A 15370-nucleotide genomic window follows, 5' to 3' on the forward strand; every position below is an offset into this window, starting at 1 on the left:
TGTTCCAACTTCCATCACTACACAGAATTGCATGTTATAACGCAAAATGAATATGAAAGCCACTGGTAAAACTCTTCTAAAACTATGAAAGTAAAATCGACAGTATAGACAAATTGAAATTTTCATTTATTACCACAATGCTGGTCAGCATTTCAGGAAAAAGACTTGGAGAGAGGGGATACTTTGGAATGCATTTTTTTTAAATAGACATGAAAAAATATGTTTTAAAAAGTGATTATGCCTGTATTCTGTTTATATTAGTCAGCCACTTCAGAAAAAAACCTTGATCTTGGCTATATTATTTGGCTTATGAATGTCATTTTGTTAGGGTATATTTATCAGGACTGTATTTATGATGTTAATTAGATTTAGCACACAAATTGTCCTTATGACTTGTAATGTTGTGATGATAGGATGAAGGTGATGATGTTCATGTTGCCAGGTGGTGTACATAATCATCATCTTCCAATGTCTGTGTTTAAAGTCTAATCTCTTGTTCTCCCTCATATATAGTCAGTTCTTCTTGCTCTCATTATCTGTGTATCTTCTATTCTTTTTCCTCTGTGAGTAACCTTAAGATTGGGATCCCGTTATGCCTGGATTGTGCTCTTGGGTGGCATTTTGTCTCTTCTCATTACTTTTTAATTTTAATGAACGCATCTTACTGAATGTCAAATGTGTTTTGGTGATACCTCAGAAATAAGCTACTCAGAGTGACTTTACAGATAGAGCAATGCTAAAATAGACCTATTCAACGAAATTGCTGAAATCAGTGAAACATATTTTGCTTATTAAAATCTTTTTAGACTAACCTACTCTGAGCACCTTTCAGAGGTGTTTTAGGTCAAGTCACACTCTTTTAATGTGTGTGTGTGTGTGTGTGTGTGTGTGTGTGTGTGTGTGTGTGTGTGTGTGTGTGTGTGTGTGTGTGTGTGTGTGTGTGTGTGTGTAATAGCTTTACTCTTTATTTTCCTATTGGCCTGGGTTAAAATACAAATATGTGAATGTGATATAGAACTTGGCGTTGCCTTCAAATTGCAAGTTATGCACAAAAGATCATATAATAATTGCAAAAGTGAAAGTTTATTCATTTAGCATGGCTTTTCCCTTCCCTTGCTCTGTAAAGTTTGAAAACCCTTAAAGTGGTCATGACATGTTTTTTTTCTTTATATTTATATATTTTAATGTGTTCCTTGGGGATCACTTACAATGTTAATAAAGGTTTTTGTGCACACAAAAAAATATATACAGTTGCAATCGAAATTATTCAAAATATTGGCAAAATATTCAGACTTTCAGCTGTTTGCAATGAACAAATCAAACAAAAGTAATTGAAATAGCTCAACACAACAAATGTTTCAAGTGGTTTGCCCAAATTCAACTGAAAATGCAACTTTTAATGACTTCTGCAGTTTCAAAATGATTCAACCCCCTGAATCGAATCCCTCTCGACAGCACACATCTGCAAAACAAGTGCTGTCTCAAGCAAACCTGATGCGACTAATCAAGGGCTTCATTAGTTACACCAGGTGTGCTTGAGCTAGAACACATGAAATATCTGAACTGGCTAGGTTTGTTGAAAACCTAGGTTTGGTCCAAAAAGTTAAGAGAAGGTATGATTGGCCTTCACAAACAAGGAACAGGATACAAAAAGATAGCAAAGACACTAAATGTCCCTAGAGACACAGTGTGAAGCATAGTTTGCGAGTTCAAAGTTAAGGAACAGTGGTTACTCTACCTGGACGGGGCAGAAAAAGGAAGCTATCAACGGCTGCAACCAGATTTCTGAGAAGGCAGGTTCAGAAAAACCCTTGAGTGACTGCAAAAACAAAACAAGCCTTTTTTGAGCTTGATAAATGCCTAGTTTATAATGAGGGCAATATCTTAAGCTCTGAAACTTGTTGGATGTTTTAATGGTAGAAAGACGTCTTATATGTCAAAAGATCAAGGAAAATTGGATCTCTCATGTCATGACCCCTTTAATTTATCCAAATGATTTAAGTTATCCAACCCTAAAATTGATCCAAAGTGACCTGAAAATTTAATTGAAAATAACATATTCCCAAAAGAATGAATCGGTCTAATCGCATTGGGAATTCCGTGTCAATACCCAGCCCTGTGAAGCACACGTGTTCCTGTATGTTGACTATGTGTACGGTTGGTTTATCTATTGCACTGGAAGCATGCTCACTACAGAATGAATGACATTAAGCATTCACACTCAGTTGTGGTCACACAGTTTTTGCATGATTTTTTAAAAACAATTCTTATGTGACCTACCTGTCTTCCTCACAACCACAGCGTGAACATATGCCTTTAAACCAGTAACATTTTAATTTAATTGCATCTTAGTTCGGTTGACATTTCCAGAAAAGGGGCAGAATTACATGCTTTGATTAAAACATTTACTTTGTAACAAACTGCTGTATTGAGCCAGTTACTAATACTGCTATAAACATCGTGATACACATTCCTGGGTTTATTATGCAATATTTCAGAAAAACATACAGATGTAGTACTGTAATAAATTAGCATCTCCTATTGGCCTATTTGTTCATGTTAATCAAGCCAGAGAGCTAGTACTGTAGCTGCTGTTGTTTTGAGCAACCGTGCCCGTTATTCCAAATAGAAATACAATTCTTTATAATTGTTAATGAAAATGTAATAATTTGGTGTTCCTCTTCCACTGACGTCACTAAGGCTGTGGTCCATGTGAGCTATTATAGTCAATATTGATTGGGTAATGAGTCAAATATCTATTTAGCCATTGTTTTCTCACATTCACAATAACATCAGGATCTGTTTAGGTATGGGACATCTCATTTTCACCATCTTACTAATCCCTGATCGATAAAATAAAGGCCTGCCCTTTTTTCCTTGTTAGTTTCACTTAACAAAACAGCATGGGATTTTACAACTACAACCCTGTGATGTGGGCAGTTGTTTTAAAGTGTACCTGGTTTACGCATGTTAGTAAAAGCCAATCGGTTTTTGTAGATTGTGTCACAACCTTGGTTTGTGTTCCCAGTTTTACAGCATGTCTATTTCTATTGCTTGTTTAAATTCTGACTTGGATATAATGGAATTTATTTGTTTTCAGAATCAAGGCTCGAAGGCTGGCTCGCAATACCTAATAGGGTTAATATAAAAAGATATGGCTGGAAAAAGCAGGTAAGACTTGCATGAAGAATTATGTATTAAACTAGTATTGTCCATGAATTTAGACGTGCATGACCTGCTCTTTCCCCCCCTTTTCAATATTTGTTTTTGTTTCGCTCAGTATGTTGTGGTGAGCAGTAAAAAGATTCTCTTTTACAATGATGAGCAAGACAAAGAGCAGTCCAATCCCTCTATGGTACTAGATATTGAGTAAGTATTCTGATGAATAACTGTCCATGGATCAGTTTATCCATGTTAACTTGCCACTTGATTCATTCGTGTATGTAAAATTGAATGATTACACTTTCTGCTAAATAACAAAAATATATTATTTCAAAACAGCAAACTTTTCCATGTACGTCCTGTCACACAAGGCGACGTTTATCGAGCTGAGACGGATGAAATTCCACGAATATTCCAGGTCAGTTATTTTTTATGTTTTGCACAGAGATTCTATTTAAAAATAGTCATGAAATTCCCTGTAATGACGTATCACTGGATCAATGCTGTGTGCATAAATAGACATATTTCAAAAACTGTGCTGGATCATGTTTGGGAAACTATTCATAAGCTGACATTTCACACTGTACTTTCCTAAAACCTCGGATAATGTCCTTATTTGCATGTGTGAAATGTCAGTGTCTTTGATTGAGCGAACACAGCACACAACCTGTTTGCAGAAAAGGCTCTAGCATTGTGCATCCTTGTATAATATATTGACGACTGTACTATCAAGTTTATACTGATTGGACTTTCCAGACTGTAAATGTCACGTTTTCAGTCACCATTTGCTGTAACATAGCCTACTTTTTATACAACACACAGCAATTCTGTGACTAACCAAAGCATGTGAATATGAGACATGTGATTGGGTGTCCTTTGCTAAGCCTCTAGCCACATCATTCTTACACCGTATCAATGCAGGGTTAACACCTCCAGAGCAGGGGTTCATAAACCCAGATAAGAAGTGTTAACCCTGCTTCTAAATTACACGTGTGAAACGTTTCTTTACCCGGAGTTCAAAGATTTAGTACAACGATGACCCGGGGTTAATTGCAGTGTGAAAAACCCTGTTGAAGATGAACAATATAAGCAGATATGTGCATCCTGTTAAGAGAATGTTGAACATGCTGCTGCATCAAATATCTAGTTAACTACAGTCCCCCATAGTATCAGTTACTGATGCAATGTCAAGTAAACCAAAATGGAAAGGGAACGTCTTCAGCTACATGCATATCCTCGATTCCCTGAGATGAAGGAACATGATATTGCGTAAGCTGGCTGCATTTCTAATTCTTGAATTTATGAGAACTGGAATTCGGCACTGCTTTATATAGGACGGAGAACCCGCATAAGTAACCAGAGACGTTTACAGTTTACAAAGAAATAAAAAATTTGTACAAAAGCCCAAATCATAAAATTAATGCGATTGGCAGGATTCTGTGTAAAAAAGCTGTAACAGTTTTTGCTTTTATAAAAAACGTGTGATACATTGCAATATGCATGTATGTTAATGTCTCAAAAATGTTTCATGACCCTCTAACTTTTACTTAAATGTACAATTTGAAAAATATGTTTTTGTTCTTCAGATACTTTATGCTAATGAGGGTGAGTGTAGGAAGGAAGCGGACATGGAGAGTGTTCCTCAGGGTGACAAGGCCAACTGCTTGCCCCACAAAGGCCATGAGTTCATCCCCACCCTCTACCATTTCCCCTCTAACTGTGAGGCGTGCTCCAAACCCCTGTGGCACGTGTTCAAGCCGCCGCCAGCCCTGGAGTGCCGCCGCTGCCACGTCAAGTGCCACAAGGACCATCTGGACAAGAAGGAGGACGTTATCGCCCCTTGCAAAGGTGAGCCACAAGCAGAAAATGCTTCTGTGTGTTTACTCTTTTATTTTTTTTTATTTTTTTTTACATTTATAAGGTTTGACTGAAACCAAGTATTGATTACAACATGCAAACATGAACTATCAACTATTTTGATATTGAGTTAAGCTCTTACTTGTTTCTTTGATTAATAAAATAAAAATGATTGAGATTTAATTATTTCCAGCACATACTGATCTTGATTTTATATATACAACAAACTTACTATTTTTCTCACACAGTGTAAATTAGTTTTATGAAGAATCTCTCTTTGCTACTGTTTATCCCATAGTTTTACAAGGTTTTTTCAATTCAGCTTTATCTTCTCCATTTGGCCCAGTCCTTAGCATCTTCTGGGCAAGGTCCACGGCCCACATATATACTGAAACACTGTCCATCCACCGTTTCTTTGGTCTTCCATGCTGTCAGTGGCCTCCCGGGTTGAAACAGAGGGCTGTTTTTGCCACAGAGCTCTTGTTACTGCTCATTCTATAGCCGTATACAATGCTTCCCGCATATTCTCCATGATCGAGGTGATTCCAAGCCTTTGAGACAGGTCAGGCCAAGTGTCCCCTGGAGCACATTCACATCCTTGGTGTGGAGGACTTGCTCGTGCTGCTTTGTTGTGGCCCAGCACTCTGCCCCATAAAGGGCCACTGAATGCACTACGGTCTTATAGATTTTGACCTGTCTCCACTCCCCGGGCATCGAGGATGGTGTCGCGAGGTATTTAAACTAGATGATCTTCTTCAAATCCTGTCCATCAATGTTGATGGTGCCATTGGTTTGGGGGGGCCAAACTCCAGGTACTCAATCTTTTGAATGTTTAGCCACATTCTGCTTTCACTAAGCTGTTGGATGTTGAAGCACAGAGCAGGTCTCCTGCAAAAGCAGTGCAATGCACAAGAGTGTCCAGCGGTGCGGTGATTGGAAGTCTGATGTCACTGTGTCTATGCAAAGGATGAACAGAAGGGGCGAGAGGGCTGAGCCTTGGTGAACACCGACAGTGATGTTGAAAGGTGGCGAAATCCCAACTGGGCATCAAACCATGCTTGTGACATTACAGTAAAGAAATTAGACCACATACACCTCAGGGATGTCATGAGATTGCAGTCCTCGCCAGATAAGGTTGCGTGAAACTCAATCAAATGCCTTTTCCAGGTCCAGGAATGCCATGTGCACCGTTCTTCTCCAGGTGCTTCTCCGTCAGCAACCAGGTGGCAAGAATAGGGCCACATCCTTTGATGAAGCCACACTGTTTGGATGTGGTGGCAGTGATGGAGGTGTTGGTCCAGTACCCGCTGAAATACCTTTTGAACAATCGAATTTGGGTGGTTGTTGCCCTTACCTTTCCTGAATGGCACAGTTGTGCTGGTTGTTCAGGTGTTGGGGGGCTTGTTCTCAGCTATGACTCGAAAGAGTACCTCAAAACTGCTGCTTCACACTCTCCAAGCATCTTCCAGATCTCAGCTGGTATGTCGCTGTGGCCAGTCTGCTTCCCATTCTACATCTCACTGGACGACTTCACCTCCATAGTTGAAATCAGTGATGCGGGTCCAAAGGTGGGCTTGATATTAGTGGTAACGTATTTCGTTTCAAATGCCGGCAAAGTAACTCAGAGTTTCGCAAGACCTGGTTGTCAGCCTCTACGATTTTCATGACGTGACCGATATCTTGGGCCGAACGGTGGCAGAACTTGACGAGGCGGGAGATGTTGTTTGCCCCTTCTGTTGCACTTCTTGTTTGATTGTTTGATTGACAGTGAATTTTACCTGTAAATGCCGATTTAAAAAAATGCAGGTAACGGGCCCTCTAATCAGAAAGTTACATTTAATCTAGAGCAAAGACTGTATTGTGAAAATGGCTAATGACAAGGCATCTCACATTAACACTTATTTTGTTCTTGTCCCTCAGTTAATTATGATGTGACATCAGCTCGAGACATGCTGCTTCTGGCCTTGTCCCAAGATGAGCAGAAGAAATGGATTGGTCATCTCGGCAAGAAGATTCCCAAGACCCCTCCTTCTACCTTCTCAAGGGCGTCTCCACGCACAATGTCCACTCGCTCCGTAGCAAACCAGTCCTTCCGCAAGAACCCCAAAAACATGCCAGGAAAGCCAAGGTAACTACAACCATACAGTGTCACAGTCACACCAATCTTAAAGCACATTATGCATTTGGAGCAGAGAATAGGATTTTCAGTGCAGCATAGTTTTAACCAGAAAGCATTCTCTCTGGATTTGATTGCAAGTCATATTTCACTCCAAAAGAAATAATAAAATGTCTTCAGGACAATAAAAAGCACACATTTCCCCCATTTCTTATTACTGTAATGTAGTGATGAAATAAAAAACATGGTGCAATAATCTTTCTGCAGCACTGGCAGATTCTGGTCGTTCCGTTTAGTAGTGATCATTCCTATGTCCTATCAAAGTGCCTTTAAGACAAGTAATTTCACTCGGCGACCATTTTGAAAAACCTCTCGGGCATGCAAGTGCAGCTCCTATCTCTTTGAATGGGGAAAAATCAAATTCTCCAAATCTGTTCGACAAGCTTACGATTAAATTTCAGATTTGAAATCACTAATGAAATCTGACAAAAACTCTCTCATAAATGTTGTTTCTAAATGCTCGATTCATGACAGAAAATTTTTTTTGTATGCTGGATCAAGCTCATGCGCATCTGACTGTTTCTATAGAAACCGGAGCTTCTAACGGAAGGCTGCAATTATTCCGCCATATTAAGCGTTGAACAATACGAGTGAGGCGTTTTGTGTTATTTTATAGTGTTTGAGGGCGGTTCTGTCCTGCCCATTTCCCCCAGCCCTCTCAAAGTGCACACCACCCCCAAACATCACTGTCTGGTGGTCGATGGCCCTTCGCCACGGCAGTGTGTTTATTTATCTTTAAAAAGGAAAAGAAAAGAAAGAAATTGCCACCATCACATCCTGTGCAGATTGTCTGTGCTATCATTAATAACAATCAAAAAGAAATAATGCTAATGCTGAGAGAAAAAGAAAAATACTGAACTCTCAGTTGATTGACATGTGCATCTTTGGTTTAAGTAAATTTGTATAAATAAATATCTCAAGTAGTTACACGGTTAAAAGGAGTGTTTAATTGTGTAAAAATGTATTGTTAAAGACCACTATTTTGGTCTTTATAAATAACTTTATTGTAGCGTTAAAAAATATGTATTTAAAATGTATTTATTTCATAGTATTTGCGGTACTGACTTTATGCTGATTTAAATTAGATTTTTGTTCTTCATTGTAGGAAATAATGGTAAATAAAATAAAACAGCTAGATAAAAAAAAAAAAAGACAAAACATTGACTTATGCTGTAGCTTAAACTCATCAGTTACGTTGTGTTTCAAACTGTTAAATAAACTTCATGCTAACATAATTCCTTATAATTTTTTTTTTTATATATACTACATTTGGGGTGAAATGTGACTGGGACATGTTTTATAAGATTGAGATTTAAAGAGCTGTAATTATTGCTAATGAAGGCCATAAGTTCCTGGCTGTAGAGGCAGGGTAGTCTCGTGACGGGCTGTTTATTTGCTGTTGTCTTGTAGCAGGGCGCAGTCCAGTCTCCATGCGGCAGACACAACATCCAGTACATGCTGACAACATCATACAGCTTCTCCACACCTTACATGTCTAATGGTGTAGTCCACTGCTCCTGTGTTTGTTCAGTGCCTTCATTCACAGCTTTAAAGGTCGAGGTTAACTGTGGACAGTTGCTCTTTAGAGGCCTGTCCTTTTCTGTTTACTCTGGGTTTTTGTTTACAAGAATGGCAAATTCTTTCTGTTACAAACTTAACCAATTAAAAGGGAATTTCCTTTATCTGGACAGAGGCTCTCTACGGTCTTGGCTTTAAAACTTGAAATTTCCCCCTATATTCTGCCATTTGTATCTTGTATCCACTGCAGGAGACAATGGGTGAAGATTGACGTCCAGCTCCCCCTCGCTGGGAGTAATGGGTGCATCTAGACCAGGGGTGTCCAGTCCTGCTCCTGTGGGCCACTGTCCTGCAGAGTTCAGCTCCAACCCCAATCAAACACACCTGAACCAGCTAATCAAAGTCTCACTAGGCATACTAGAAACTTATTGATGCAAGCTGGAGCTAAACTCTGCAGGACAGTGGCCCTACAGGACCAAGTTTGGACACCCCTGAGCTAGACGGTCCAACCACACCCATAGCCCTATCACTTAACATAACCCAACTGGTGTTGTCAAAAGTACAGACTTTGGTACCAAGTTGGTACTGATATTTGTAAAAATGTGACGATACCAGCATTTCCCTCTAGCACTTTGAGCGCTGTTGAACGGATTCTTAAACACCTCTGATTGGCCATTGCGTTCACGTGCTCAACATTTATGTCTCTGATTGGCCATTGTGTTCATGCGCTCAGATGGATTGGCTTCAATATAAGCTGTTTTTAGACTAACAAGAAAGTTTTGAGTTCTGAAACTTACAGGATGTTTTTATGACCTCTTATATGTTAAAAGATCAAGGGAATTTTGATTTCTCATTTCATGACCACTTTAAGCAAAATAATCTTTAGCCTATTATCAATTTAACCATTATGCAGCATGACGAAAATATGAAAAGTTTTCACTGATGCCCAGGCTTTTAGTCGACTAAAACTTGACTGAATGAAAACAGGGCAAGGTTGACTAAATATGATAAAAACTAAAAAGTGCATTTGACACAGGACTAAGACTAAATGTAAATAGCTGACAAAATGAACACTAGCACCAGTGCACAAAGCAAGGTCCATAAAGACATGGATGAGCGAGTTTGGTATGGAGGAACTTGACTGGCCTGCACAGAGTCCGGACCTCAACCCGGGAGGACAGCTTTGGGATGAATTAGAGCTGAGACGGCGAGCCAGGCCTTCTCGTCCAACATCAGTGCCTTACCTCACAAATGCGCTTCTAGAAGAATAGTCAAAAATTCCCATAAAACACACTCCTAAACCTTGTGGAAAGCTTTCCCAGAAGAGTTTAAGCTGTTATAGCGGTAAAGGGTGGGCCAACTCCATATTAAACCCTACCGATTAAGAATGGGATGTCATTAAAGTTCATGTGCATGTCAAGGCAGGCGTCCCAAAACTTTTGGCAATATAGTGTATGTTGACTGCGTGAACACAATATCAATGATTGTGAACACAATCAGAGACACAAATGTTGAGCACATGAACACAATGGCCAATCAGAGACACAATTGTTGAGCACATGAACACAATGGCTAATCAGAGACACAAATGTTGAGCACATGAACACAATGGCCAATCAGAGACACAAATGTTGAGCACATGAACACAATGGCCAATCAGAGACACAATTGTTGAGCACATGAAAACAATGGCCAATCAGAGACACAAATGTTGAGCACATGAACACAATGGCCAATCAGAGACACATAAGTTGAGCCTGTGAACACAATGGCCAATCAGAGACACATAAGTTGAGCCTGTGAACACAATGGCCAATCAGAGACACATATGTTGAGCCTGTGAACACAATGGCCAATCAGAGACATATGTTGAGCCTGTGAACACAATGGCCAATCAGAGACATATGTTGAGCCCGTGAACACAATGGCCAATCAGAGACATATGTTGAGCCCGTGAACACAATGGCCAATCAGAGACACATATGTTGAGCCTGTGAACACAATGGCCAATCAGAGACATATGTTGAGCCCGTGAACACAATGGCCAATCAGAGACACATATGTTGAGCCCGTGAACACAATGGCCAATCAGAGACACATATGTTGAGCCCGTGAACACAATGGCCAATCAGAGACACATATGTTGAGCCCGTGAACACAATGGCCAATCAGAGACACATATGTTGAGCCCGTGTACACAATGGCCAATCAGAGACACATATGTAGACTGCGTTAACACAATGGCCAATAAGAGGTGTTTAAGAATCTGTTTCAACACCTATCAAAATGCTAGAGGGAAATGCTGGTATCGTCACTTTTTTAAATTTCAGTACCGACTTGGTACCGAAGTCGGTATTTTTGACGATACTAAGCTTTGTGGACACCCATAATGTCCAGAGAGGGGGAACTGGATGTCGTTTTTCTGTTCTTTAAATTTCTATGATGGTAACAAAATGTCAATCACACAAAACCTGACAAAGGAAGTGATTATATTTTGCTTGAAGAAGATGAAGCTTATTTTTAGGATGTTTTTTGTATTGTCGCATAATTGACATTGAGTATCACTAAAGCTGCTTCTGTATCTGTATTGAAGACAAACATTGCAGAATATTGTTGTACTCTTACACCACTACCTGTACTGTTATACAGTGTTCAGTAACCAGCTGTTATACTAAACTCACCTATATTGCAATACATATCGTGGCCACTGTATTGTGATGACAGTCAGCTATTCTTATTACTGTAATTTAAAATAAACAATAAGAATTACCATAGAGATTTCAATATAACATCCAGATGCTTTGTAGTAATTTTAAGGATAAATGTCCTTATAATAAAAAATAATGTCATAATGCATACAAATATCTTCAGGCTGTATTTCCTTCATGCAAAATATAACTTCTAAAAGTTACTACTGTTGTTGTTGTTCTCTGGTTTCTGCAGTCAAATGTTGTGGTTTTTTGTTTGATTGACCCACGTCGAGAGATGTGTGTGAATCATATTATGATGATGACTGAAAAGTTCTGTTTAACATGGAATTTCAGTAAGAGTGATCCTACATTTAAACTTTATTTCAAACACTGGACATTTTCTTTTCTTCTTTCTTCCAGCTAACCATCTGAACCTCTGGATTAAATTGGGATTTTTGTATTTTCCTCTCTAAGAAAAAAAAAAAAAAAAAAAAAAAAGTATAAACAAAATCTGTAACAAACATGTAATTAACCTTTTTAAAGTTGCATTTCAACAACTGAAAAAAACAGACAGTAATTGGTGCTGAAATTCAGGATTTACCTACCGCAAGGCATCATGGAGACTTTTTGGCATCATCTTTTTCTGCCCTCTTCTCCCCATTTATTCCACACCATATATCCTACTGTCCAGAGGAAAGCTTTGACATCTTTTCACGGCTTGGGAAGGAAACTATAGGCTGTTCTCATGGCCATGTCTTTCTGTTTGGACTCTGAAACCTCTGGGATTGGGACTATAGCTTGGCACCATGGCAAATGGGGAAATGTGGGGAATTAACCGTAAAAGGGTCTTTTTGTTTGCAAACTATTTCCACTTTGATCCACTTTGATGCCGCCTTCTGATGGACTCTGGTTGCCTTATTCTATGCCTCAAAATGAATTGGGTTTGGTTGCAAAGTATTGGGTACTGAGAGTTTCTGAGGGGAGATTTTGAGGTTTTTTTATGGAGCATGGAAGATCATTACAGTCTATGCATAATATTATCATAATTGTCATTATCATTATTATTGTTTTTGGAGGCTCCAAGCCATAGGATACCATCAAAATGGCATCAGGAGACATAAAATGTCACAGAAACCATTGAAAATAAATTGTGTCTGTGTGTGTTCATTGGGTACATTGTTTCTGTAATATTCTTTTGTTTATCTTTTTTTTTTTTTTGTAATGTGTTGCCTTACATTTGATTCATAGATAAATGTTTCAAAAAGGAAAACATTAAGTTAACAAATGTAACTGCACTGTTTGAATTGTAATTTATTTGTAGAACTAAACATCTGTAGCGTTTGGCTCACCTAGTGCCTTTTGGATAACAATTTTACTGCCATATCTGTTTGCGCTCCTCTCCAAACAAATCTTTACTATTATCATACTTTGAAAACAAACATATCTATTACAGTGTGATTTTTACCAGAACCTAAAAGGTTTGAAACAGAGCGGACCATCTATTGCATGTCTTCAATGTTGTCAACCAAAGTTCAGAAGTTCTGCATGTAGAACCATGATGAAGGCAACATGTCCTGCTTTTTTCTTTTATAATATCAATAAAAAAGACCGTTAACATCCCCAGCTCCCCGTCAAAGCGGTTTCCGTCAGTGTACATACTCATGAATCAAGATGATGAATACCTCCTCAATAATCCAACATGGTTTTTACAAATGTGTTCAGTAAAATAAGCACTGGAACAATGATCTGTTTTGATGTGGATGTATTGCATGTTAAATTGCATTGGAGGCCGCACTGATGGATATGTGTCAATAAACATATCTTTATCTATCGCCTGAGTGTGTTTTACCTGATCTTACCGACCTGGTTTAATCGTTTCTGATGTTTTGTCAGGTGCATTTCAAATGTGAATGGCTAATAATCATCATGACATATGGGATATACTTTTTAAGAAGTTTACAGAAATTAAAAAGTTTTTTTTTTTTTTTTGTGCGTGCGTGCGTGTGTGTGAGTGAGTGAAAATCCAGTGCTGCTATAACTTACAAATGGTAACTTGAAGCCTTTTATTTGTAAGGCCCGCTATATTGGTCCAATTGCCGGTTCGCCAATACACGGGGAAGGTATCACGTGTTCGGTCCTCACTCATGCAAATTATTGGTTGATTAAATTTGTAATACATTGATCATATGTATTTACTCGTTACTTCATCTGACTCCATAAATGAAAGGTTTTAATAACATCTGTGCCTCACTAAAAGTGAGCGAATGTATGACTATTCCTTTTAACCATTAAATGAACAATGTCAAAATCAGTTAGAATAATCACATGTAACAATTTAATATTTCAGATATCAGAGATCAATTCCACAATCAATTCAAATATCTAGAACATGGTTATACATTGGTTACATGATACATCAAATAATCTTACCCAGCTTGTAGCCTACCAGAGAGAGAGAGAGACCACCTATTCAATTCCACGTCCAGCCAAGAAGAGGCCCGAGAGCCCAAGCACACCTTCCTTTATTCTCCTTTGACCAGGTGATATGGGAGATGGGGTGAGACCACCCTCAAATGGCTTCTATCCCACAGAAGGGTTGCCTTATCTGGCCTTATCTCTAAACCAGTTTTCTCTAAACTTCTTAACCTTATTTCCTTTTATTTTATCTATCTGGATATGAGATATCTGTACCACTCACTTTGAGACATTTCAAATGACACCAAAAACATAACAGTCAATGATAAACATTCACATTTTTCCTTGGGTGAATTCAGGTGATCACCTGAGCATGAGAGAGAGGGGGTGAGGGGAGAGGGAAAGAGATGTAGATTCGGATGACTCTGAGGTGAGACTTTCGTCTTGATGGTGCATGAGAGCCAGTTCAAATGGTAATCTCCAGAGAGGTCCTTTTGTCCTCTCAGGGTCTGGTCACCCCCCGAAACAGACTGTCTGGAATTTCCTAATTTATCAATTCTTACACTTTATATAGTATCATGGATAATTGTTACATACATTACAACACATACATTATAATACTTATCTATTTATTGTTGCACCAACATGACGAACTACCAGTTTGAGATGTTACAAGGAATCTACAAATAATGCATTTTATCTTCGGTTTTATATAATATATTACATTGTACATTATGGAAACCTATATAAATCAATATTAGGTTATACAATACAGGTTATATATCAAACCTGTTATTTATGTGGCATTGGGTCCCTTGGGTCATTTTGAAAAATTGAGTGTTCATCAAAGGGGATCCCAGGACTTTTCTCGCACTTGAACCATGAATACACACAAATAAAATTGAATGGATTCAAGGATTTTGTAACAAATCCTTCATTCACGGGTCAAATTGACCCCCATAGGAATGAATGAATGAATGAGGCATTTATATAGCGCTTTCATATGTACACCCAAAGCGCTTTACAATCATATCAGGGGATCTCTCCTCAACACCACCAGTGTGCAGCATCCACAGTACAACGGCGCCAGTGCGCTCACACACACCAGCTATAGGTGGAGACAGTGCGCTCACACACACACCAGCTATAGGTGGAGAGGAGAGAGAGGGATAGAGCCAGTTCAGTGGATGGGGATGATTAGGAGGCCATGATGGATAGAGACCAATGGGTGGAATGTGGCCAGGACACCGGGCTTACACCCCTACTCTTTACGAAAAGTGCCATGGGATTTTTAATGACCACAGAGAGTCAGGACCTCGGTTTAACGTCTCATCTGAAGGACGGTGCTTGTTACAATATAGTGTCCCGTCACTACACTGGGGCGTTAGCACCCACACAGAGCACAGGGTGAGCACCCCCTACTGGCCTCACTAACACCTCTTCCAGCAGCAACCTGCTTTTCCCAGGAGTCTCCCATCCAGGTACTGACCCGGTTCAGCCCTGCTTAGCTTCAGTGGCCGACCAGTCTTGGGCACAGGGTGATTTGGCTGCT

General features: G+C 39.2%; 1 protein-coding gene across 4 annotated transcripts in view; it reads left to right on the forward strand.

Annotated features, from left to right (window-relative positions):
- The window catches only part of rock1 (Rho-associated, coiled-coil containing protein kinase 1), an 82572-nt gene extending 69337 nt beyond the window's left edge, over positions 1-13235 (forward strand). Inside the window, exons 28-34 of one of the 4 annotated variants that reach the window (XR_014206540.1) lie at positions 3101-3171; positions 3281-3369; positions 3502-3580; positions 4749-5010; positions 6940-7147; positions 8606-10163; positions 10614-13235. Coding sequence is in view for 2 of the 4 variants with exons in the window: in XM_082171882.1 (XP_082028008.1) it covers positions 3101-3171; positions 3281-3369; positions 3502-3580; positions 4749-5010; positions 6940-7147; positions 8606-8657 (761 nt within the window). In the remaining 2 variants the exon portion in view is untranslated. Of the gene's footprint in view, positions 1-3100; positions 3172-3280; positions 3370-3501; positions 3581-4748; positions 5011-6939; positions 7148-8605 lie in introns of all 4 variants that reach the window. The other 3 variants (XR_014206541.1, XM_082171882.1, XM_082171883.1) reach the window with 3 other exon arrangements.
- The last annotated feature ends 2135 nt before the right edge of the window (positions 13236-15370 follow it).

The sequence above is a fragment of the Leuciscus leuciscus genome (genome assembly GCF_965113295.1).
Source record: "Leuciscus leuciscus genome assembly, chromosome: 6".
In the NCBI taxonomy this organism is placed as follows: domain Eukaryota; kingdom Metazoa; phylum Chordata; class Actinopteri; order Cypriniformes; family Leuciscidae; genus Leuciscus; species Leuciscus leuciscus.